At 38.8% G+C, this 27,446-nt stretch overlaps 1 protein-coding gene across 2 annotated transcripts in view; it reads right to left on the reverse strand.

Annotated features, from left to right (window-relative positions):
* Positions 1-27,446, reverse strand: part of STAT6 (signal transducer and activator of transcription 6) — a 2,965,055-nt gene that overhangs the window by 1,465,695 nt on the left and 1,471,914 nt on the right. For both annotated transcript variants that reach the window (XM_044083659.1, XM_044083658.1), the window contains exon 6: positions 3,868-4,024. In XM_044083659.1, coding sequence (XP_043939594.1) covers positions 3,868-4,024 — 157 coding nt within the window. The remainder of the gene's footprint in view (positions 1-3,867; positions 4,025-27,446) is intronic.

The following is a 27,446-nucleotide window of genomic DNA, read 5'->3' on the forward strand; positions in this document are numbered from 1 at the left end:
GGTCTCATGGATGGCATTTATTAGAATTGTATCAAACTTTTCTATGCTGCTAGATCCTGTTTGTTTCATTCTACAGAGTTATCTTGGGTTATTGTCTAGGCTTACAATGGTCCGTAAGGGCAGTTACCCTAGTATTCACCTATGAACCAATAAAATATGCAGGCATGTACACTGTTATCTGCCAGCCTACTATTATGTGACTCTGTCATGTTCTGCAGTAAACCGGACCCCTGAATTCAACACTAGACTAGCTTCTCAGAAGTGCAACCATTAATGTTTGTTAGTTTACACTGACAAAAGTAAACAGATTTGTTCAGATTAACTTGTCAGTGAGGGCTTATTAGTAGTTTTTTGAGAAATTTCTGTTCTACCCAACTAAAACACCCTGGTTAATATGCATCAAACTGTGGTGTGTTTGCATTTTATAAACCAATATTTTGTTAGAATGGATTTTTGTTATTAAAAAGCCTCACCCCAGTAGTGAATATAAACCACTGCTGGATGCATAGCACACTGACCTTCCATGGACAGAGACTGTGTTTATTATGTGAGCAGCATATATTGGGTCTGGACAGAACAAGAGTTAAAAAGTAAGGGCTGAAGGGAAGTGTTGTGTCCAAGATGAAGGCTGTTGTTCTCAAGCTGAAATATGGGATTGAATAACTGTGTTGAGACTCAGAGATGAAGATTATGTCTGTATCATGCATCCGCAGTTCCTGGCATGTACATCTATAAATGACATTTGCCTCTCTTGCTTTCTGCCTGTTCTGCAGTGTGTGTGTGTGTGATTTGATGAAGCTTTCTCCTCAAAAGAAAGACATACTCATTAGAGATACAAGCTTAGTCTTGGAAAAAAAGTGTAATGCATTTTAGTTTTACTTAATTTTTTGAGGAAAGACTAGCATTTGACATCCAAGAAAATGCTAATGTGGAGGTTTTTCTTGATGGCAGAAGCATTCATGGAGCTTAAGCCATTGCTTAAAAATACAGGATGTCTTAGTTTCCGTACATGTGTAGGTTGTCTAAGGAAAATGTTAATGTAGAGTTTGTCCTGAGAACAGAGACATTGTTTGGTGATTTGGGGTGTAAGAGCCCTGTGAGAATGTTACTGACCGCACTGACAGAGAAAGAGGGAGGTAGGAGTATGAATGTGTGTGTGTGTGTGTGTGTGTGTGTGGTGTGGGGGGGGGGGGGGGGGTTGCCTCATATTTTTGGTTTCTTTTTCATAAAATTGTGTTTTTCTGGCAAATCATTGAGGACTGAACTCAGATAATAATGGCAGACATTTGAGCTTTAGACTTCATATCTTTCAGAAAATGCATACTAATGCAAAACATGTTGCTCTATCCACTTTCTAAGGAGGTAGATAGATGAATGTGTCTGACTCATACCTCTCAACTATACAGATTTTCACAGAATGTTCAGATTTTTGCATTATATTTTGGTCTGTTCCTCATTAAAATTCTGTTTTTTGACAAATCACTGGGATGAGCTAAGGATTCAAGTTACTAAATAAATGACATGCATTTGAGTTTCAGACTTGATATCTTTCAGAAAATATATTCTAAAATAAATCCTGTTATTCTAGCAACTTTCTAAATGTGTCCCTAGTTTGGGGTGTGTGTGTGTGTGTGTGTGTGTGTGTGTGTGTGTGTGTGTGTGTGTGTGCGCGCGCAAAAGGGAGGAAGCATACCCCTCAGCTGTCCAGGTTTTTGCAGAATGTCCAGATTTTTGCCCCATATTCCTCCTAAAAAGGATTGAAGTTGCTAAATAGTTTTAGACATAATACCCTTTAGAAAAATGCATACCAACACAAATCCTGTTATTCTAGCAATTTTATAAGTTCACGAAAGCAATATCTATAATCTGTCCCTGTTTATTTTAGGCTTTGTCCAGATTTCTTGCACTAAGAAGTTGAAGTGTGTGTGTGTGTGTGTGTGTGTGTGTGTGTGTGTGTGTGTGAGAGAGAGTGAGACAGAGTCAGAGAGAGGGAGAGAGAGAGAAATGCCCTAGTTAGATCTAGCAGGTGGTATTTAATTTCAAGTGCATTTTCAAGGAATTGTGAGCTTCAAGGGAAGCAAATGTTACTGCTGCTCATGCTAAGTCTGCTTAAAATGTGCAACTGTTTTGTTTAGCAAATGGTATCATTATTGTGATATAGAATTTTAAAGCAGTGTTAGCACAGCAGGTAGCATTCTCGCATCTTGATGCAAAGGGCTGTAGGTTCTATTCCTACAACATGTAGTACATTTGTATTTTAAGGGGGTATGGTACTGCAGTCCTTAGTATGTCCTCCTTTGGATGAGACACCTAATAACTATGAATCTATTACAATATACTAGCTTACCATTTCGTTTAATGTAACACAGGCAATTTATTCTTCAAGGGCAACAGGCACTGGATTTGTAAATGAAACACTTAAATACAAGTTGTTTTCTAGCAACAACCTCTTCAATGGTTTCAGATCTCTTTAATGTGGAATTATTCAGATGACTTGTACTTCTGCAGAGATTCTGCATATTGATTGATATTGGTGGATTGTATGACAGAAGTTTGAGTGGCCCTTTAGGGTTGAAATGTTCTGAAGTGGGCAGGTTGTCATTATTGGTTCATATGATTTGTTTCATTGCTTAAAGGAAAAATGTTCAGAACTATATAAATTTAAAACACACACTAACAAGTGGTGCTGTATTATACAAGGGATACAATTCAGTTATTATATAGTATAATTAATACAGCCAGGAAGTTGAATCAAATAATTTTTGCATGGTTTTAAAAATGTGTGCAAGGAGCCTATGATTTGAAAACAGCCCAAAGATAAACTAACCCTGCCACTGGCCAGATGCATTTTCTTTGAATGTGGGTTTCAGTGCTGTTTCAGTGAATGTGGGTTTCAAAGGTAGAGCAGTTTTAATGCAAAGTTCTGTTTTCATTGTAAGACTATTGCTTTGTTTAGGTTTAGTAAATGTCTATCAGTGTTTGTGCTATAAAATTTGAAATAAAAGTTGCAAAAGAAATCTAAATATCTGTAATCATTGTAGAAGTAAAGCATAAAACAGCATGCACATTGAGAGATTTGAACAGTGTCTATGACAAATGGGGAGAAATATCCAAGTAATGGGACACTGGAATGGCTGAGTGGGCGGGGCTCTGGGTTTGCACCCCCGCTGCAAAAAATCCTGCAGGCTCCCTTGCTTGGGTCTATATTATACTGTCGAAACGGCATTACAGTGAATGCCGTTTTGACGACATAAAGAGCGAAATTCAAAAACAGTGAAACCCCAGGTCACCGATTTTTTTTCCTACAGACAAACAATACACAACACACTAGTTAAAACATTTCAAAGTGGGGGGCTGTGCCCCCCCACACACACACCCTAATTAAATATACCAACTCCGAGATCACACTACAGTGGGGTAAAGGGCAATGTCACGGCTCAGGCCAAGCTATTTTTTTTCCTAGGGAAAAAAATCGCTGACCTGAGCTTTCGCTATTTTTGAAAATCGCTCTATGTATTGTCGAAACGGCATTCGCTGTAATGCCGTTTCAACAATATAATATAGACCCTATTTTCTTATAGGTTTGCAATATTCCATCTTATTTTAGGAGTCTGATTTTAAAATTTTGAAAACAATTAGAGTCTTAATTTTAAAAATATGAAAATGACAATTAAGTTCCATACACTTCAAATACATCTTGTACTGTAGAGAAAAATAAAATAAGATTACTTCTAGATAATAAATACATAAATACATAGATAGAGATATAGACCTCCTCTGTTATAAAAGGGCTACTTGTATTTTTCAGTGCTTATTACCTGAGTGAGAGTCACACTGAAGAGAAATATCTGCATCTGAGTTTCTTACCTGTGAAATCTTGTGTCCTCTTTAGTTCCTCACAAATTTGTTTCAGCTCAATGCGCATGGTCTGCACTCTCCTAACATTACTCCGCACTTCAGTAAGATTTGTGATAAATTCCAAATCATTCTGCTTTTCTTGAATGCTGGGTGGTAACTGTTTACCCTAGAACAGGATAGAACATACAGGAAGAGAAGAAAAGGGAATTTAGAGTGCATTATTTCCTCAAGCAGCAGAAATTTAGTCTTAACGTAAATCACAAGTGGTAGTATAGCAGTGCACAGCAAATCTACATTTTATCCCCTTACTGCTGTATACAAACCATGGCATTCCAAACTACTGTAAAATTTTCCAAACTGAAATTACTGTATTTTATTTATCTACATAGTTATTTTTAAGAAAATTTGTATTAATTTAACATATTTACAGTATATACACAGAAAGGAAGAAATTCAACTTCATATATTGTTATAGAATGATAGGGAAAAAAGTTCTAAGCTCTAAGTGCAAAGTTCTAAGCTTGTTTCCCACCTTTTCTGTAACTAGTCTAGTCCAGATACAGATTTGCTGCATCCAGGACTGTTTATGTTTCTGAGTCCCTCAGACCTTTCTCTGTTGCAGGGAAGCCTTCCAGCTTATCAGTGGGAGTGGCAAATACCAGGTAGCCTATCTACCACAAGAGGAGTGGTTTCTGGCCCAGAAATTGTAGTTTATTGGCCATTTGGACAGTTTTTCCATCCTTTTCAACTTTCAGGTTTAAAAGCCTATGTTTGCATGGGTTTGTACTTGTTTAAGCTTGGCAGATCCACATTTGGTGTCCTGCAGACTACAAGAGCAACAGGAAGGAGAAAGAGATAAACTAAGTGCCTCCATTTTGATTGTTTCATAATGTTCTTCTTTCTGCACTTGTTTTTAGTCGTTCTTTTTTTTATTTAACTCCATTTATTTAAACTGTATTTGCTTTAACATTGCTACACACTCAAGTGTGCTAGCTTGCATTGCATTTAAAGTGTTTTTACTGCTGTTTTAGCTGCTTTTCTGTAAAAAAACAAACAAAAAAAAAGTTCTAACCTTGTTTCCCATCTTTCCTGTAACTAGTTTAGTCCAGATACAGATATGCTGCATCGAGGACTCTTTGTAAGTTTCTGAGTCCCCCAGACCTTTCTGTGTTGGAGGGAAGCCTTCTAGCTTAACAGTGGGAGTGGTAAGCACCAGGTAGGCTATCTACCACAAGTGGAGTGGTTTCCGGCCCAGAATTGTAGTTTATTGGCTGTTTGGGGAGCTTTCCCTACCTTTCAACTTTCTGGTTTAAAAGCCCATGTTTGCATGGGTTTGCACTTGTTTAAGTTCCGTGCAGAAGTGCTTATGTGAGATAAACTATTACTGGTGCCAGAAAGTCTGCTCTTCAGTTTTTCCCTTAGAACGTGCTTGTTCTTTTACTTCTTGTACTTCAGTTAGCTTAATTGACTTGCACTTCAACAGGCTTTTGTAGTATTTATTGTAGCACACTTAGGTGCTATCAGCACTAGCTCTTCCTACCCAGTAACAGCACCAGTACTTATTAGTTATGACCACCCCTTCTGGTATGATTGTAGGGCAATTTCCTGTGCTTTCTCATGCCAACCTAGTGCACTTGGACATTCTGGGACAGTGTGGCAACTGTCTCATGTACACAGACAACCCCCTCCTCTTTCCTCCCAACACTCATACATGTGACAGATACACTTATTTCACCAAACTGGAAGCTGTGCACTCTCCGGCCAAGACCAGACTAGCTGGTCAAGAGGAGAAGGTCAACGCTTACAACACACTACATGGAACACACAGACCTCCAAAACACCAACCATCGCAACTCACACATAGAAACACAAACCATACATCCACCTTCATGGAGGGTCTCAATAAAAAATTTACCCAAACAACAGAGATCCCCAAGAAAGAAATGCACTCAACCACCATAACACACTACCAACCACAGAACAGATAGCTCACCACTACAGTGTGCCCCTCAACCTAAGCCCTTAAGGCAAAACACTCTGCCCAATGTACTAATCATAGGAGACTCAGTTGTGAGGCACACTGATGTCCCACTCACTACGTTGAACAAGGAGAAGGTGACAATCAGTTGCCTATCAGATGCCAGGATCCACCACATAACACATGCACTCAGGTCACTCCACAACAAGTACAAATATGACTCAGTCATTATCAGTGTGGGTGTGAATGACCTGAGATGTACCTCCCTAGACTACATGAAAAGAGGTGTGATGGAACTCTCATATTATGTGGCCCAGGCAGCTATGATCCGAGCCCTGAGCAGTATTCTACCATCACCCACAGTACAAGCAGAAAATGAATGACTTCAACAATTGGCTAAGTTTCTGGTGTCATTCTAAGGGGATCAAGCGTCTGTCTTCCTGGGATGACATGAAAGACAGACCTCGATGCTTTGCCAGAGATGGCCTGCATCTGTCACCCCTGGGATTCTGGCTACTGTCTAAGGCTCTTGCCACCCCCATAGTGCCTTTTTTAGGCAGTGTTCCAAAGACCAAACTTCCACCATAACAGCTACAAACAAATTTAATTTGAGGGTCATGATGCTGCTCAATGGTAGAAGTCTAAATCTCATGATGTACGCGCTTGAAGCTCTCCTTAAAATGAAGAATGTCGACATTTGTGTTGTAATGGAGACTTTATTTAAAGAGGCAGAAAGCACCCCTACGCTCCCAGGCTACAACTCATTCCATACCTTTTTGGCCCCAGAATATGGCTGGAAGCTCCAAAGGTGGTGGTGTCTCCATATTCATAAAAGATATGCAGACCTCTAGACTGGTAGCCCAGCATAATGCATCTGAAATACTCCAGGTACAACTAACACTGGGTAAGACGGCAATATAAGTCATAGCTTGCTACAGAACCCCAACCATGTCCCTAGACTCTCATTCCTAAGCACCCTGGAATCTGTCAAGGTCCAGCCCAATACACTCATACTGGGTGACATTAACTACCCTTCCATTAACTGGGAAAAATATTCAAGTACCAATGTAGCCCAATGCTTCCTGGAATTCATCAGTTCCAATGCCCTAGACCAGTTCATTCTGACCCCCACTAGAAGAAGCAACCTCCACAAACGGGTTATCACCAACATGAGAGACTGTTGCTCCACACTTAGTCAATGTCTCCCCTGGTTAAATACAACCACAAATTGATCTTCATGGAACTCTCCATCTCACCTACACCTCCCATAAAGGTGACTACCCTGAAGAACTTCTCCAAAGCTGACTTTGGGCTCCTAAAAACAGAAGTGGCTAACTTCTCGGCACCCATGCGAATGGAAAATAGCTGCATGACTGCCAAATCATACACCAATGCACTGTACGAGTACTACACAAATGCATGGAACTTGCCATACCAAATAAAACCAGGACGCTGTCCTCCAAAAAAAGGAAGCCAATCTGGTGGTCCCCAGCCATCAATAAACTCTACAACAGAAGGAAGAAACTGTTGCAGAAAAAAGTGAAGTCACGAGACTGGAAAAACTCCCTTATCAGCCTCAAAAAAATTAAGATCCCTTATCAAATCCTCTAAAGCCAGCTATGAAGGCAGAATTAAATGACACCAAAAACAACCACAAAGCCTTCTACAGCTGTATCAAGAATCTTCAAGGCAATACCCAGATTTGCTCTGAGTTATTGCAGAATGGTACCTCCCAAACTGAGCCGACAGATATAGCCAACATACTGGCAGACAGATTCAGTGCCAACTTTACCCCTCTCTTCCCCAAAGGCCCTATCACAATACCAGAAGAAAGCCCAACATTTCTGCAGCACAGGTAAAAGCTGCATTGTCCAAAGCCAAGAATACAGCATCCATGGGACCTGATATTATCCTGGCTGTGTTCTACATGAGCTACAAAATGAACTGGCACCTCACCTGTGTGCCCTGTTCAATCACAGCCTTACCTCAGGCTTTGTTCCTAACGAATGGTGCACTGCTACAGTTATCCCTCTCCATAAAGAAGGAGTGACTACAAACCCTGAGAACTATCGCCCCATTACCCTGATGAGTCTGGTATTTAAAGCTATGGAGCGCATCATCATCATGGACCTGCTTAACAAAGATGTAGGCAGTCACCAAACTTTTGACCCCATGCAGTTCAGCTTTGTCAAGGTGAGATCCTGCTGACTGAATCTAGTTGACTTCTTTGAGGCAGTCACCAAGGCTGTGGATGAGGGAAAGGTAGTGCATACAGCCTACCTCGGCCTAGCCAAGGCCTTTGATATCATTCCCCACTTGGATGTCATTGATAAACTCACCAAACTAGGCATCAATCCTTCTATCTAGGTGGATTGCAAATTTGCTCACAGACAGGACCCACAGAGTGAGAGTTGCAGGCTCCAAGTCAGACTGTCGACCAGTCATGAGTGGAGTACCACAGGGCTTGGTCCTGGGCCCTCTCCTGTTTGGCATCTACTTCTCAGAAGTCCAGGCCAACACAGAGGGACTCTGGCTGACCAAGTTCACTGATGACTGCAAGCTAGGAATCATTATTAACTCCCTAAGTGATGCAGACATCCTACAAAATGGCCTCACCGAGACCAATGACTGGTGTCGGAACCATGGCCTTAAAGCTTAATGCCAAAAAATGCATTATCATTCCCTTTGGAAAAAACTAATTTCCCACTAATTACCACATTGATGGGAGCCCACTGAACACTGAAGGGACCATAAGAGATCTGGGCACCTAGGTCGAAAGCAACCTCAGCTTCGACCACCACGTTGACAGTGTGGTCAGAAAGTCCTTCTGCGTGGCACATCTCATAACCAAAAGCTTTGCATCCAGGAAAAAAGAGGTCATAATCCCTTTCTACTCATCCCTCATTAGACCAATCAAATATAACATCCTGTTTGGCATGTACCTGACTACAGACCTACAACAGCTGGAGAGGCCACAAAAGTATCCCACAAAAAGATTCTAGGCCTTAAACATATGTCCTACACAGACAGACTCAAGAAACGGCAGCTGTTCTCAGTCTCTTGTCATCTACTTAGAGGTGATCTTTACTTGACTTGCAAAGCCATGTCCAACCCAGCACTACTAGAAATGCTACACCTAAAGAAATCCCAATCCCCCTGTACCACACGCTCCAGAGATCACAACCTCATTAGGGAGAGGTTCATCACCCAGACACTGCCCATAATCTGGAATAAGATTCCCATTCATGTCAAGCAAAGCACCTCGCTGGCCCTCTTCAAGATAAAACTTGACGAGTGGATGGGTAACAAAGTTCAGCCCAGAGATCACTCTAGTTGCCCTATTAGATAGAGGCACTGTGAACTAACATCGGGTGGCATGGCACCAGGGCAATTTTTTGAGCTAGGCTTATAGCTATTAGACTAGTACACACCTATGAACCTATGGAAATGGAATACATTGAATCATCAAGGTAATCTTATACAATTAACACATTAAGAATCTTGGTATTTCAATACATTTCAAAGTAATCCCAACCCCTAAAAGTATTAGTATGATTTAGAGATCTTGTTCTGATCACTCCTTTTTCAGTTTTGCATAGTACTGCTGTTAGTTTTAAAAATTCTTTGAACGTAGGAACTGAGTTCGATTCCCAATTTTTTGTAAAAGTATCTAGTGACTGTTAAGAGAGCTCAAATCATTTTTGCCCTTTGGCTTTTACAGATACAGGAAGTGGAACATTCATTAGTATTACTGATCTAGTTAAAGAACAATTATCACACCATAACTCCTTAAAAAACATACTTAACTCTTCCCAATATACATTTATTTTTTCCCAATCCATAAACAGGCGTATCCAATTAGCTTTTACATCTTTACTATATCTCCAACACACTGAAGTCATTTTACTAAACTTAAGAGATTTTATAGGGAATAACAAACACTCTGTGTATATATTTCCTCATACATTTTTCCAGTAAAAACTTGAAAAAGTTTATACTGTATTTTAAGTAACAATTTATCTGATGTTGTCAATCTTCATGTATTCTTGACTCTTGGGTAGTCGGTTCTAATCCTCGGAACCAGTTCAGCCATTATTCAGCTTGGACCAGCAAAAAAACTCTTGTGCTCTACCCACAATGCCCCTCTCTATATTATCCCAAATCGTGTTGGCCGCTGTTGTCGCAAGACATGTCAGCCAATTCTCCTCTCGCAGCTGAGTAAACTTCTAAAATTTATTAGTCTTTTCTACATTTCCTTTCTACTTTTTTCTTAAAAACTTTTGTATTCCCATCTCTACCCACTTTTTTCTCAAGCGAGCGAGTTATCTTCCATACCTGTGGGTATCCTTTCACCTACCATCACTGGTAGTTCCCTTTCTACCCTTCTGCTCTACTGTTAGGTAGTTCTTTTACTATTGTTGGTAATATTCTATGTCTTCTGTTTTACCTATTTTTAGGTAGTTCTATAATACCACTGTTGGTAGAATTTTTCTTTATATCTCTTGTGTGCATGTATGTGTGCCTGGTGTGACTACACTTCTGCCTGTTGACTCCTTTTTTCTTAGTCATCTACATGGCAGACAAATCCAAAGGCATAACTGGTTTTAAAGGAGAACCACACCCACAGACTCAAAAAAACATTTATTTCATCATGGTTTGGTGTTCCCTACATTTTAACACCACTCTGGGACTATTTACAGTTTTTTAAATATTTTTATACGTAATTTCTGAGTCTGACCACATGGGGTCTGGCATCTTGAAGTAATTCTGATTGTTTAGTTTGCCTCTAGGTATCCCACAATTTAGTGCTTGTCAAAAAGTTACATCACATAGACCTCTTTCTTCCTAAAGCTCCTGTCACTGCATTGATTTTACATGCATACACTGCTGTTTCAGTCAGTTAGTTTTAAGTAACATTTCATGCCATTCAATGACTGCTTAAAACACAAACAGTGCAAATGCCACAGAACTGACTTTCAAAGTGCTTTTTACTTCTGCTTCTTTTTAGAATGGCTAAATTCCAGTCTTTTGTGAAGCCTAAATTGTGCTAGTTTGATTCATCTCCCATCCCCCTTCACACCTAACTTCCCTAGCTGTCAAAGTGCTACAGGTAATTTGAGCTATTACCTGCTGTGATTGACACCTCATATCAGGAGACTTGATTCATGTACTGTTTCCTTGTTCTAGCCTTTACTTTCTGTATGGGAAGGGGAAGGACCAGGGAGCTGTGACATCACAGCATGGGTTGATTTTTAGGACCGTCATGGTGACGTCAGTTTGGGGAGTGAACTGGCCAGAAAACTACCTATATTCAGTGGCCTTGATGACATCAATAAATTGGAGACTTTTCCAGGGCGTAATAAAAGTTTTTGAAAGTGTAACCACCATAGTACAGTGAGGTACTGTTCTAGTGGAGACAAACAGTCAATTTAAAATATTTTAAATGCTGTGTTGCTGTTTATTCATAGTAGGGACAATAAATAGGTAGAAAAAGGACAGAGAAGGTGAGCATTTAATAACAGAATCCTGTTGTTGCCCTTTAAGCAATGCCAGGACTGTGGGTGGAGGAAGGCAAACTCTGATGAGCACTCTGCCTGTGTTCACTGTTAAGGTGCTCCACATTTAGACCCGGAGTGCTCCATCTGCCAGGCCTTCAGTACTAGGGCCTTGGTAGAACATCAAAATAAACTAATTCTTAAAGGGCTTATTAAAACATCTTTTGAAGAAGCCTTATCCAAGGCTTATATGGTTCCAAAGGCCTCTGGTTCCAAGACTAGTCAGTCGGTATAGACTTCTTCATCAGCATTGAGAGCAAAAAAACATAAGCCCTCTTCCGTTGGTTCTCCCTCAGAACCAAAAGCTAAGGTTCCAAAGCTCTTGGAATAGCGTTCCTCCTCAGCACCAGCCTCTTTGGCACCATAAGCAATGGCACTGACTGCTTCCACGTCCTGGTCAGTGCCGACATCTTCTCCTGCACAACAGCAAGTCTTACCCACTCCTTTGGTGCCAAAACGTTAACTTCTCTATATACCCAGGACAAGGTACTCCCCTTCCATTGACCCTTTCTATGGTCAGCTTCCTAGTCTTTTTGTGGAAAGGCCAGACTCCCCACTGGATTGCCTTTTCTCTCCTCCAGGAGTCTCAAAGACCATTACTCTAGTCCCACTAGCGAGATTCCACATGCGGCTACTACAGTGGCTTCTACATCACACAATGATCTATTCTAACCCATCCAGTGACCTACCCCATTCTTAGCACCAGTCGCTGCAAAAAAGACATGTCCTGTTGGATGGAATCTGAAGGAATCCTTTTAGGCCGCCCCTTTGTCACTCCTCAGCTCAAGGCCATAGTGAACACGGATGCCTCCCAGATGGGGGGGGGGGGCATTAGCTGGGAAGAACAGTCCAAGGCACTTAGTCCCTGACAGAGGCCAACTTGCATATCAGTGTTTTGGAGTTCAGGGCAGTGCTATTAGCGTTGCAAGCCCTTCAATCTGTCCTCCCTCTAGGAACCATTGCAATTCAGTCAGACATATCTGTGGTAAGGTACATCAGCAAACAGGGAGGAACCAAATATTACCCCGTGTGTTGAGAAGCCCTTAGAGTGTGGCAATGGGCAATTTCCTGCAACCACTTTCTGATAGCAATGCACATTCTGGGGAGCTCAAACATGATAGCGAACAAAGTGAGCAGATGCATTCTCATGCCTCACGAGTGGTCTCTCAATCACGGAATAGCGAGGGAAATTTTCCGTCACTGGGGCCAACCTTGCTGCAACCTATTTACATCACCCCAAAACAACAAGTGCAGAAGCTACTTTGCCCTAATCCCCCCTCACGAGAACTCACTGAGAGACGCTCTTCTCCTCGATTGGCCCCCTGGGTCTCCTCTATGCTTTCCACCCCTTCCCTCTTATTCCTCTTTTTCTCAAGAAAGCAGTTGGGTTGAGAAGCAAAATGATCCTGATTGCACCCTATTAGCCTCAACAGATTTGGTTCCCCTTCCTATGGCCTCATCTAGTTCACCATCCATGGATTCTGGACCCAGTTGTCTCACCCGCAGTGACTGGTGCATCCCAACCTTCAAAATTTCAAGCTGACAGCTTGGTTCCTCCAATTCCAGTCGTCGCCAGACATGACAATTTACCTTCCCCAGTATGGAAAATTCTGCTGGCTTCCCATAAGCCATCCATCAGGAAACTATACCTTAGTAAGTGGAAGAGATTTTCAACCTGGGCATATGATAATCTTGACCCTTTTGCTCTACACCTGTGGAAAGAGTTCTAGAATTTCTAGTCATTCTTTTTGATCAAGGGGCTTCCACATCCACGATTAAGGTCCAGTTAGCTGCCATCTCTAACTTCCATGATGGTTTTGAGGACCTTCCTTTCATTTCACATAGATTATGTCAAGTGTTCCTCAAAGGAACCCTGCGTTTAAAACCTCCGTTTAAAGACCCCCTACCCTCATGGGACCTGACCATTGTTTTTCAGTCACTGGTGCTTCCTCCCTTTGAACCAACAGTGACATGCAACTTAAAGTTACTTTCATGGAAAATACTTTTTCTCATAGCTATTACCTCCACAAGACACGTCTCTGAGATTCAGGCTTTATGCTCAAAACTCCCTTACTTAGTTTTCCATAAGGACAGAGTTTCACTCAGAACCAATCCATCCTTTCTTCTGAAGGTCGTCTTCAGAATTCAACGTTAATCAAACCATCAACTTGCCTGTTTTCTTTCCTAATTTTACTAACAAAGGTGAAAATTGCTTACATTTACTGGACGTTCACAGACGATTACTTTTCTATCTTAGTAGGACTATAAAATCTAGAAAATCAGACCAGTTGTTTGTATCCTTTTCCAGTCCAACTTTAGGGAAATTAGTCTCCAAAGTTACCTTGTCAAAATGGCTGAGAGACTGCATTACTGACATATATAATAAAGAGTCTCAAGTTACCTGCACCTTTGAGAGTGCATTCCACCAGACCAATGGACTCTTCAACAGTTTTCCACTCTAAGGCTTCCATGAATGAGATAAGCACAGCAGCAACATGGGCTACTCCACATACCTTTACTACTCATTACAAATTGGATCTTGTCTCCAGGGGAAGAGCTTCCTTTAGTTCTATGGTTCTCAGGAATATCCTTCCATAGGGCCACCCAGGATCTAAAGTAGCTGGAAACTCTGTCCCAAAAGTCAAGAATAGATGAAGATTGACGACATCAGATAAAGAAGTTATGTTCTTAACATAACATTCCATCTGTGTTGTCGATCTTCATCTATTCTTGGCATCCCACCCTCCTTCCCCCTTCTGGAGGATCGAACACTTGTTCTGGGTTCTTTGTTAGGTTTCACCTTAAACATGGCTTCTTCATATTTGGTTATGATTCTTCTGGCTGTCTATATGGCTACAAACTCGATCTGAGGTGATATAGACAGGGGCCTTGTGGGTACAGTCTTAGCTCAAGAGATTTTTTGGCTGGCGCAAGATGTATAACAGCCGAACCGGTTCTGAGGATCAGAACAGACTACCTAAGAGTCAAGCATAGAAGAAGATCGACAACACAGATGGAATGTTATGGTAAGAACATAACTTATTCTTACAGTCTATTGAGTCATCCAATCCACTACTATCTAAAAAAGTCAAAAATTTGCATTGAAATTATTATTATTATTATTGATAATTAACTTATATAACTTGGACAAGCTTCCTTTGTAGGTTAATCTACCTTCGATGACAGCATTCATATAGTCATATAATGGGGCAATAGTGTTCTGCTCCGTTTCACTCATATTATCTGCAAATTCATTTAATTTCTTACTGATGGATAATATTAATTCTTTAGCAGATTCATCCAACTTATATTCTTTCTTTAAATATTATGAGGACAATTTTTCCTTTTTTAAAGCAGTTAGATCATAATAGTAATAAATTCCTTTTTAGTAAATTCATTTTAACATTGTTCTGAGTTTCCTTAAATCTTGAGGTATATGCAATGGAAAAGCTCAAACATTTCCATTTTGGTATTAATGGAGTTTTAAAAACATATTTCTTAACTATTTTAAGAACTTATTTCATATATGCAGAGTCTAAAGATTGAAATGAATTTCCTTATAAGGTAAAATCTGCTAACCAGATGAAAGGATTATTACATTCATCTAATTTATCACATTTAATAGTGGTGCTGCGGTAGTGTTGTCACCTCACAGTAAGACATTGTCCTGCTCGATTCTCAGCTAGAGCGTCTTCTGTGTGGAGACATGCATGTTTGGGCCTAACTTCGTTGAAGGTTGTGCGTCAGAGCTGGCAACTCAGCACATAAAAATCTACTGCCAATCATTAGCGGACCGGAGTTCCGCTGTGGCGACCCATAACCGGGAAAAGCCGAAAGACGCAACAACAACAAAAAAATAAACTAGTAAGAATTTAGTATAAACTGCTCTTGGATGATTTTCATAGGTTCATAGATGTGTACCTGGCTAATGGCCCTGGAGCCTTTACAAGCCTAGTCCACAGAAGTGCCCTGGCATCGTGCCACCTGACATTAGTTCCCAGTGCCTCTATCAAGTAGAGCCACTGGGGTGATCCCCGGGGTGAACTTTCTATTACCCATCCACTCATCAAGATTTCTCTTGAAGAGGGTCAGCGAGGTGCTCTGCTTGACATGTATGGGAAGTCTATTCCAGAGCATGGGCAGTCTCTGGGTGAGGAACCTGTCCCTCCAGCATGTTCTGTTTATTGTGGTAATGAGGTTGAGGTCTCTGGAGCATGTGGTGCGGAGTGACTGGGATTTCTTTAGATGTAGCATTTCTAACAGAGCTGGGTCGGACATGGCTTTGTAACTCAAGCAGAGATCGCCTCTAAGTAGGCAATATGAGGCAGAGACTAGCTGAAGTCTTTTGAGCCTGTCCATGTAGGACATGTATTTAATGACTATGATCCTCTTTGTGAGATATTTCTGTGGCCTCTCCAGGTGTTCCAGGTGTCTAGTGAGGCACTTGCTAAATGGGGCATTATACTCGATGATTGGTCTAATGAGGGAAGAGTAGAGAGAGATGATGACCTCTTTCTTCCTGGATGCAAAACCCTTGGTAATGAGATATGCCACATAGAAGGGCTTTCTGACCACAGTGGCAATGTAGTGGTCAAAGGAGAAGTTGCTGTCAACCTGCGTCCCCAGATCTCTTAGGTTCATAAGTTCATAGGTGTGTACTAGGCTAATGGCCCTGGGGCATTTACAAGCCTAGCCATAGGATTACCCTGGCATAGTGCCACCTGACCTTACTTCCCAGTGCTTCTGTTGAGTAGAACCACTGGTGTTATCCCAGAGGTGAAATTTCTGTTTCCTATCCACTCATCAAGATTTCTCTTGAAGAGGTTCAGAGAGGTGCTCTGCTTAACATGTATGGGAAGTCTGTTCCATAGCATGGGCAGTCTCTGGGTTATGAACCTGTCCCTCCAGCATGTTCTGTTAATTGTGGTAATGAGATTGAGGTCTCTGGAGCGTGTGATGCAGAGGGATTGGGATTTATTTAGATGTAGCATTTCTAAAAGAGCTGGGTCAGACATGGCATTGTAAGTCAAGCAGAGATCGCCTCAAAATAAGAGATATGAGACAGAGAATAGTTGGAGTTTTTTAAGTCTGTCCATATAGGACAAGTGTTTAAGGCCTAGGATCCTCTTTGTGAGATACTTTTGTGGCCTCTCCAGTTGTTGCAGGTGTCTAGTGAGGTACATGCCAAATGGGGCATTGTACTTGATGACTGGTCTAATGAGGGAAGAGTAGAGGGAGACAATGACCTATTTCTTCCTGGATGCAAAACCCTTAGTAATGAGATGTGCCACATAGAAGGACTTTCTGACCACAGTGGCAATGTGGTGATCAAAAGAGAGGTTGCTGTCAACCTGTGTTACCATCAGTGTGGTAATTCAAGGGAACCGGGTTTTTCCCAAAGGGGATGATGACACATTTTTTGTCATTGAGCTTAAGGCCATGGTTCTGACACCAGTAGTTAGTCACAGTGAGGCCATTCTGTAGGATGTCAGCATCACTTGGGGAGTTAATAATAGCTCCCAACTTACAATCGTCTGCAAACTTTGTCAGCCAGAGTCCCTTTGTGTTGACCTGGACTTCAGAGAAGTAGATACCAAACAGGAGAGGATCCAGGACCGAACCCTGTGGGACTCCACTCATGACTAATCGGCAGTCTGACTTGGAGTCAGCTACTTTCATACTGTGGGTTCTGTCTGTGAGCCAGCTTGCAACCACCTAGTGATATAGGGATTGATGCCAAGCTTACTGAGTCTTTCTATGATTCCTGAGTGGGGAATGGTATCAAAAGCCTTGGCCAGATCAAAGTAGGCTGTATGAACCACCTTGCCTACATCCACAGCTCTGGTGACTGACTCAAAGTCGTCGATCAAGTTGAGCAGGCATGATCTACCCTTCACAAAACTAAACTATGTGGGATCCAGAGTTTGGAGATTCCCTATATCCTTGTTTATTAGGTCCATGATGATGTGTTCCATAGCTTTGCATAACAGACTCATCAGGCTAACGAGGCGATAGTTTCCAGGGTCTGTAGTCGCTCCTCCTTTGTGGAGAGGGATGACTCTAGCAGTGCGCCATTTGGTAGGTTCAAAGCCTTAGGTGAGGCTGTGACTGAACAGGGCACACAGGTGAGGTGTCAATTCACTCTACAGTTCATCTAGAACACAACCAGGGATATTGTCAGGTCCCAAAGAAACTGTATTCTTAGCCTTGGACAGTGCTGTTTTAACCTGTGCAGCAGTAATACTGGGTGCCTGGCAATTTACTGGTATTGTGATTGGGCCTTTGGGGGGGTAAAGTTGGCACTGAATCTGTCGGCCAGTATACTGGCAATATCTGTTGGCTCAGTATAAGAGGTACCATTGTGCAGTAGCTCATAGCAAATCTGGGTATTGCCGTGGAGATTCTTTAAATAACTATAGAAGGCCTTGTGGTTGTCTTTACTATCTGCTGCAATTCTGTTTTCATACCTAGCTTTTGAGGATTTGATGAGGGATCTCAACTTTTTGTTGAGGCAGATAAGGGAGTTTTTCCAGTCTTGGGACTTCACTTTATTGCACATCAGTTTCCTCCTTCTATTGTAGGGTTTGTTTATGGCAGGGGACCACCAGATTGGCTTCCTTTTTTTGGAGGAGAGTGTCTTGGTGCTATTGGGTATGACAAGATCCATGCATTTGTGTATGTGTTCGTATAGTGCACTGGTGTATGATTCTGCAGTCACGCAACTATTCTCCATTTGCATGGGTGCCGTGAAGTTAGCCACCTCTGTTTTTAGGATCCCAAAGTTAGCTTTCGAGAAGATTTTCATGGTGGTCACCTTTGCTGGGGAGGGATGTGGATTTCCAAGGCGATTAGTTTGTGGTCGGATCTAACCAAAGAGGAGCTGACTATTGTTGTAGAGCAATGGTTCCCCATGCTAGTAATGACCAGGTCAAGGATGTTGCTACCTCTAGTGGGGGTAAGAACGAGCTGGTCCAAGGCACTGGAATTAATGAACTCCAGAAAACACTGGGCAAGTTTATTGGTACGAGTAGTTCACCCAGTTAATGGTGGGGTAGTTGAAGTCACGAATAATAGAGTGTTAGGTTGGATCTTAATATTCTCCAGGGTGCTTAGGAACGTGGAGTGCGAGTCTTGGGACATGGTTGGGGACCTATAACAGACTATGACCTGAATCGCTGTCTTACCCAATGTTAGCGGCACCTGAAGTATCTCTGATGCATTATGTTGGGCTACCAGTCTGGAGGTGTGCGCATCCTTTATTAATATGGAGACACTACCGCCTTTGGAGCTTCAGTCTAAGTTCTGGGGCTGAAAGGTATGGAATGAGTTATAGCCTGGTAGTGCAGGGGTGCTTTCTGCTGCCTTCAGTGTTCAAGGGGCTCCCATCGATGTGGTAATTAGTGGGAACTGAGATTTTACCTAAAGGGATGACAATGCATTTTTTGGCATTAAGCTTAAGGCCATGGTTTTGACATGTCACTGGTCTCAGTGAGGCTTTTCTGTAGGATGTCTGCATCACTTGGGGAGTTAATAATGGCTCCCAGCTTGCAGTCTTCTGCGAACCTGGTCAGCCAGCGTCCCTTTGTGTTGGCCTGGACTTTAAAGAAGTAGATGCCAAACAGGAGATGACCCAGGACCAATCCTTGTGGGACTCCACTCATGACTGGTTGGCAGTCTGACTTGGAGACTGCTACTTTCACACTGTGTTCTATTTGTGAGCCAGTTTGCAACCCACCTAGTGATATAGGGGTTGACGCCTAGTTTAGTGAGTTTATCAATAATTCCCAAGTGAGGAATGGTATCAAAGGCCTTGGCCAGATCGAGGTAGGTTGTATGCACTGCCTTAGCTTCATCCACAGCCCTGATGACTGACTCAAAGAAATCAACCAGGTTGAGCAGGCAGGATCTCCCTTTCACAAAGCCCAAATTACGTTGGGTCTAGAGTTTGAAGATTTCCTATATCTCTGTTAATAAGGTCCATGATGATGCGCTCCATAGCTTTATATATCAGACTCATCAGGCTAATGGGGCGATAATTCCCAGGGTCTGTAGTTGCTTCCCCTGTATGGAGAGGGATGACTGTAGCAGTGTGCCATTCAGTAGGGACAAAGCCTGAGGTAAGGCTTTGACTAAACAAGGCACACAGATGTGGTGCCAGTTCACTTTGTAGTTCATGTAGAACACAGCCAGGGATATTATCGGGTCCCATGGAAGCTGTATTCTTGGCCTTGGACAATGCAGCTTTACCCTGTGCTGCAGTAATGCTGGGTGCCTGGCATTCTTCCAGTATTGTGAGTGGTCCTTTAGGGGGGAAGTGAGGGTTAAAGTTGGCACTGAATCTGTCGGTCAGTATGGTGGCAATATCTGTTGGCTGGGTATAGGAGGTACTACTGTGCAGTAACTTAGAGCAAATATGGGTATTGCCGTGGAGGTTCTTGATATAGCTACAGAAGGCTTTGTGATTATTTTTAGTGTCTGCCGCAATTCTGCCTTCATAGCTGGCTTTACAGGATTTGATGAGGGATCTCAACTTTTTGCTGAGGCTAATAAGGCAGTTTTTCCAGTCTTGGGACTTCACCTTTTTCTGCAACAGTTTCTTCCTTCTGTTGTAGAGTTTATTAATGGCAAAAGACCACCAGACTGGCTTCCTTTTTTTGGAGGAGAGCATCTTGGTTCTGTTGAGTAATGCTAGTTCCATCCATTTGTGTACATGTTCGTACAGTGCACTGGTGTATGATTCAGCAGTCATGCAACTATTTTCCATTGGCATGGGTGCCGTGAAGTTAGCCACCTCTCTTTTTAGGAGTCCAAAGTCAGCTTTGGAGAAGTTTTTCAAGGTGGTTACCTTTGTGGGGGGTGAGGGTGAGATTTTGATTTCCATGGTGATTAGTTTATGGTCAGAACTGATCAGGGAGGGATCGACTATTGGTGTAGAGCAATGGTCACCCATGTTAGTAATAACCAGGTCAAGGATGTTGCTTCCTCTAGTGGGGGTCAGAATGAGCTGGTCCAGGGTATTGGAATTTATGAATTCCAGGAAGTGTTGGGCCAGTGTATTGGTGCTTGAGTACTTTTCCCAGTTGATGGAGGGGTAGTTGATGTCTCCTAGTAAGACAGTGTTGGGTTGGACCTTGATAGATTCCAGGGTGCTTAGGAATGTGGAGTGTGTCTAGGGACGTTTGGGAACCTATAACCGGCTATGACCTGGATCACTGTCTTACCGATTGTTAGTTGTACCTGAAGTATCTCAGAAGCTATTTCCATAGAGTAGTGTAAATTGAGTTTATCCAGCATGTAACAGAGTTAAAACATGCAGCAACAGAATAAGATTCTACATCTAGGAAGCTAACAACACCATATTCCACTAATCTTATTTGATTTCAATAAGCAATTCTTGGCTTTTTAGGATACCATAAGAATGAAGTTAACATTTTTTTTTTCCATTTTCTTAAAAGTTTTTTTGTCAGGTATTAAAGCATCTGAATGCAATATGTATATATAACCTTGGGTAATACAATAATTTTAATAAGTACTAATCTATCCTCAAAAGTAAAATCCTAAAAAAAAATTAATTCCATTTTTAATAAGAAGCAACACTTCTTCAATAACTTTTTTAAAACTGTTAATAATTTTACTCTAAATCTTCTAATCTTAATAATCTTAATCAAAAATCTTGATAGATTTTAATTCATAAATATTTTAGTTCTTTTCCTTCCCAAAATTTATACTTAAACTTACTATCAGGTAATTGATTTAACACTAACATTTCAGTTTTATTATTATTAAATTTTCGCAAAGATACTTCTTGAAACTTTTCAATTTCCTCATCTATTTTTTTGATTGAATAATTTAAACATTCTGTAGTTAGAAAAATAACGTGCAAACAGCTGTATTTTGGATTGACAATCTCTAATAATTGAGAAACCATAACTTTTTATTGCTTCTTATACTGTTAGCTAAGGGTTCGATAGCTAATGCAAACAATAAAGAGTACAAGGGACACCCTTACTTTATGCCTTTGTTTAAAGTAAATCCTTTAGAAATGTAAGATCTGATTTTATCATATGCTTTGGAGTCTCTATAAAGGTTTTTTAATATTCCAATAAAGTGTTCTGATAACGTAAATGCTTCTAATGTTTTAAATAAGTATAAGTTCCAATATACAGAATCAAAAGCTCTCTTGATATCCAAGCTAATTAGGGCCAATTTCTTGTTAAATCCTTATGCTAAATCTAAGATAGTTACCACCTTTTTTATATTATCATACGTTAATCTACTGACTATAAATCCTGTTTGATCTTTATTAATCTACTATATCTCTTAAGCTTGTGGTAAAAATGAAGTAAATACTTTATAGTCTACATTTAATAATGAAATAGGTCTATATGAGAAGACTAACTTACTGTTTTTTCCTTGTTTAAGTATAGGTGAGATTACAGAAAATTTCTATGAGGGAGGAATTATTCTGTCACTCTGAATTATCCTGAAAACGTCACTCAGTAGTTATAAAATATTTAATGGAAACTGACTATACAATTCCATACTTAAATCATCTAACCCTGGAGCTTTACCATTTTTACCTTTTTTTTTAAAGTGTATTTAACATCTAACCGAGTAATAGGCTAATTCAACAGAGATATTTGTTGGTCAGTAAGTTTATTAGTAAAATTTTTCTTTAAATAACTGTCAATTTTATAATCATCATGATTATTAATTTTATCTTTATTAAGATCCTCGTGGGATTTTTAAAAATATTAAACATTTCCTCTACATCTGAAGTAAGCTTATTAGTGTGAGGGATTTGGATACTATTGATTTCTGCCTTTTTGCTTAACATCTTACTTCTATTAATTAATCTATGTAGATTTTTTGAAGTCATCACATAGCTATGCAATTTATTTTTTCTAAAGCTATTTCTACTTTATGTATTCAAACTTTTTAGATATTTTGTCATTAATTTTTAATGACTTCAGTATTATCTGATTTCTTTCTTTATTCAATCCTCACTTTGTGTATTGCATCTTGTATTTCAAACAACTCTTTATCTTAGTCTTTCATTTTATTAGTAGTTCATCTTCCCATTCTATCTTTAATATGCATTTTTAAGGAGTCCAGCAGACTTTACTAACCTGACCATTATTATTCAAAGATAAAAAAATCTTGATTTGTTCCTTAAGGTGAGATTTAAACTCGTTTAATTTAATCATATATACTGGGATTCTATAATTAATCTCACATTTCCTTATATCCATTACTATATTGATACTTAGTGCATTATGATCAGATAAAGGACAAGGAATAGTTTTGTTTTAAAATAATTCAGTTTATGAAGTAAATCTATAGAGGCACAAATCCTATCAATTCTACTTTGTGTCCCATGTGTATAAGAATAATGAGTGAAGAACAATGACTTATCTTCTGCTTTTAGTAGTAAATCAACTACATTACTAGTGCTAATCCATCTGTTTAGTGCTTTAGCTGATACCCGTATTTTAGCTTTCTTCTGTTCACTTTCATCTTTTATACTAGATATGCAGTTAAAATTCCCTTCTAAAATTAAACTACCCTTCCAATGAATTTGTAGTAAGTTTAAGTAATATTTAGCCACACTTGCACCTTTTCCAGGGATCCAGTAAAATTAGCTGGTGTATAGAGTTTGCCATTATAATTATTACAATTGCATACATTCCTTTGGGATCATTAATGGATTCCATGACCTTAGGCATTACAGTGGATATTCTCCAAAGTACAGTAGTTCCTCTCCTCTTTCTGTTAAAAGAAGCAGATAATAAAATTTCATAACCTAAGTTATTTAAATATTGTACATCTTTATTTATCAAGCAAGTCTCTTTCAAGAATATAATGTCGCCCCTATTTAATTTTAGATAAATTAATGATTTTGTTTTGTTGCCATTATTTAATCCATTTACATTAATAGATTAAAACTATCATACTGTGTATTTAAAAATATTTATTTTTAAAAATATGACACATTTAGCAATCATATTAATTTAATTATACATAAGACTATAATGTGTCCCTCTTCCTTTCTACAAACTAAACTACTAAAACTCAAAAATAAGAAAAACAAAGACAAGTCTACAACTATAACTGTATACATTGCTAATAAAACACAACCTACCATGGATATCAAAGTTTCTAGTTTGCCTATTGAATAGTCAAACTACTATACTATCGCTCTATCTACAAACACCTAAAAATTCATCAAAAAAACTAGCCAAAAGCTACTGTAACTTACAAATAATTAATATAATATATATATGTCAAAATAATAAGATACTATTAATTTAGTTATATATTTTACCATTTAAAACTATTCAACCCATTACTACACAAACGTTTAATAATCCTCTTCTAGTAATCACAATTATTAAATAATCCAACAAATAATATACACACACACACATATATATATATATATATATATATATATATATATATATATATATACCTATTTATGTAATAGTAGTATAACTTATCCATTAAATATTCCTAAGTTATTCACTCATTCAACATTATTATAACTAGATTTCTAAATACATAAGTATAACAAGGTAGACCTGAAGAGCTAAAGACATCTGTAAACTTACAGGTGGCTGGTAATCTTACCATACAAAACTATAATAAAAAGATAAATCAATATGTGTGTATATATGTATGTATGTATGCATGTATATATATATATATATATAAAATGTGTGTGTGTGTGTGTGTGTGTGTGTGTGTGTATATATATATATATATATATATATATATATATATATATATATATATATATATATAAAATGTGTGTATGTGTATATATTAGAGCTGCGGTGGTGGTGCTGCGGTAGCGTTGTCACCTCACAGTAAGACGTTGTCCTGTTCGATTCTCAGCTAAAGCATCTTCTGTGTGGAGACATGCATGAATGGGCGTACCTTCGTTGAAGGTTGTGCGTCAGGCCTGGCAAGTCGGTACATAAAAATCTACTGCCAGTCATTAACGGACCGGAGTTCCGCTGTGGCGACCCTTAACCGGGAAAAGCCGAAAGATACAACATATATATGTGTGTGTGTGTGTGTGTGTGTGTGTGTGTGTGTGTGTGTGTGTGTGTGTGTGTGTGTGTGTGTGTGTGTGTGTAGATATATATATATATATATATATATATATTATGTATATCATGTCAAAAGACATCTAACAAAAAGCTCTGAATTAGTTTTTAAAGTACAAATGTCATCTCAAATTTCTGTAACAATCATAACATTTCAAATATCAAAATATTTAAAAATCCTTTAGCTTTTCAAACTTCTTCATGAAAATATGTACATTACTGAGGTCAAAGAGAATGTCTTGCTATTTCTATGGAGTCATAAAATTTTTTGCAGTCCATATTGTATTCAGAAGTTAGAATGTGTTCAGTTCAAATCCCATTCTCCCTTCCCAGATTCAAACATATTGAAAAATCTAAAAATTGAAGCTTTGTATGTGTTATATGTTATTAGATTCACTAAAACTATGTGGAATAACTCATTTCACAATTCTAAGCTGAAACTTGAGTGTTTTATTGCTGAATCAATGCATCCAAGTTCACATGATCAAGCTTCAAATTTTAGCTTTCAGATTATTTTTAAATATTTTATGTGATTTTCTATGTAAATTATATGAGATATTGTACATTCACATTTCTGTCATATGCAGGTATATATAACAGACATCTTTTTTAAAAGCAGTTTGCTATTTAAATATATTTCTGTCTTATTTTCTAGCTTATTCTATATATCTTGCATTTCTAAAATCTCCCATCAATTTAGTCATCAGCTTTCTATTAAAGATTATAGTATGCATACCCATTTCTTAATTTATTGATACTACTTTTTTATTAATCTTACATAGTAGATATTGCATTATTTGTGCATATGCATATTACTCATAAGATGCTTACTCTTATTAATTCTAGTATTATAAGCAATCTTGACTATATATAAAAGAATTCCTGTTTAAATTGAATGTGGGTGTTTTAGCCATTGTAAATTGCTATCTAAGCTTTACATACTGACATCATGATTTGACTACAGTATGTGAAAATGACAACTCACAATACACAGCAGCTGCTGACTTACTCTGTAGGTTTCTCATTCTTCTTAGTTCTTTTAAGCTGTTCTAATCAGTAACAAACATCTAACTTTACTTTTTTCAATTAATATGTACCGTTAATATGTGTAGTTAAACTTAATAACACTACACCATAAGCTATTAACATGTAAAACATAAGCAAATTATATCTTACAACGTCCTTGTATTAAACATTACTATAGGTTTTATTTTACTAATTCTTCACTTGTAAGAAAAGAAAAGAGGCGTTACTTTAAGAAGATTTCTCACATATATACATGAGAAAAAAATAGAAAGTTATTTTCTTCTATCATAGACATCAGTGATTAACTTTGACCTAGATTTTCTTAAGGACAGCTCAAGGTGGGAAAAATCCAGTATTCTGAAGAAATGAAACATTCTTTTGTTCTCAAGCTTTCTAAGTGTCAGTTGTTTCCTAAATTAACTGTAAAATGAATGTGTTACTCAGGAACAAAGAAAACAAAATCACCAGCACTTTAACACTTCTAATTAGCATATTATATAGATCTGATGTTCAGTTAACTTAGCAATGCACATACTAACCAAAGTTGAAAAAATAAAATAAAATTTTTAACTTTTAGACCTTTAAAGTTGCCAGTTATACTGCTTATAATATAATGACATTTTCTTACAGGAAGCATCTGTTTAACATTTAGAAACACACTTACAGGTTTAGTTAAATGAACTATATTAAGTATTTTACTGTAAATACAGTAAAACTGTAAAACAACTTCTTTCGGCTTTTCCTGGTTAGGGGTCGCCACAGTGGATCACCTGTACACTCATGATTGGCAGTGGAGTTTTACGGTGTCAAGTTGCCAGCCTGGCGCCCAACCTTCCAAGGAAGGCACACACATGCACGCACTCACGCCATTATGAAAACTGTTTTACTTACATATGTTTTGAAGCTTAAAGTCCAGTACAAACATTTTACTTAAAGGGCAAATCTAGTGTTTCAGAAAATAATAGTCCTGCAGTCAGAGAATGACGGTGACCTGTGTTTAGGCTTTTTTAATTTTAGAAGCAGTTTTCCAAGAATTCAGCTCACTCTGTCTCTTCAGGGATATACTGTACCACTCCATTCCTTCAGTATTATTAAGGATTTTATTGCTGTTAACAAATGTGGATGCCTCCTCCAGCATGTTAAATATTTTGGATTCTTCGAAAAGGAATAATTTGATTTCTGCAGGAAACACTAAAGTAGTTTTAACATTTTTCTTTTAAAGTTCCTTGATCAGTGGTAAACAGGATTTTCTTTTACTCATTACTTTACTGGAATAATCACTGTCATTTCTTGAGTAACTCATGTTGAAGTCTTTTCTTTCTTAACCAAGCAGTTGAAATTCTGACAGAAAAATACAGCTTTTGAAGAACCTGAAACTATAAATCTTTTCTGACTATTAGTGAATAAAATTAGCTAACAAATATTTCCAAATTAAATTTTTTTTATTGCATTTTCTATCAGAGTATAGTTTTCATTCATACAGCTTTCACCAGTTGCTGCTCTCAGTTATCCATCTTGGCCACTCCCCTCTCTGCATATTTATGCTTGTACAGGATTAGTGCCTTTGAACACCAAAGGAAAAGTTCAGAGCTAAAGTACAAACTAGAAAATGTTATGCTTAATAAAAAGCTGCAGTGAACTAAACCATATACTGTGCCATGTCTGGTAGAAGATATTAACCTTTTGTTTCTTTTTTTATCAAGAAGCATCTTTATTAAATTATCACTTATGACACTGGCAATCATACGTTTTTATAAATGAAAAAAAAAAACATTGATACAGTCCTAGTTGCAGGTAATTTACATCAGAGACCATGCTGACTCAATTCTAGCTGCAAATATTATACATCACTTATAATCTACCCAATCATTGTCAGTCAAACATTACATACCTCATTCATATCCTGCCTTCTTTTAA

The sequence above is a fragment of the Protopterus annectens genome, chromosome 9.part0, assembly GCF_019279795.1.
Source record: "Protopterus annectens isolate FY-2018-M chromosome 9.part0, PAN1.0, whole genome shotgun sequence".
NCBI classification, from domain to species: Eukaryota; Metazoa; Chordata; order Ceratodontiformes; family Protopteridae; genus Protopterus; species Protopterus annectens.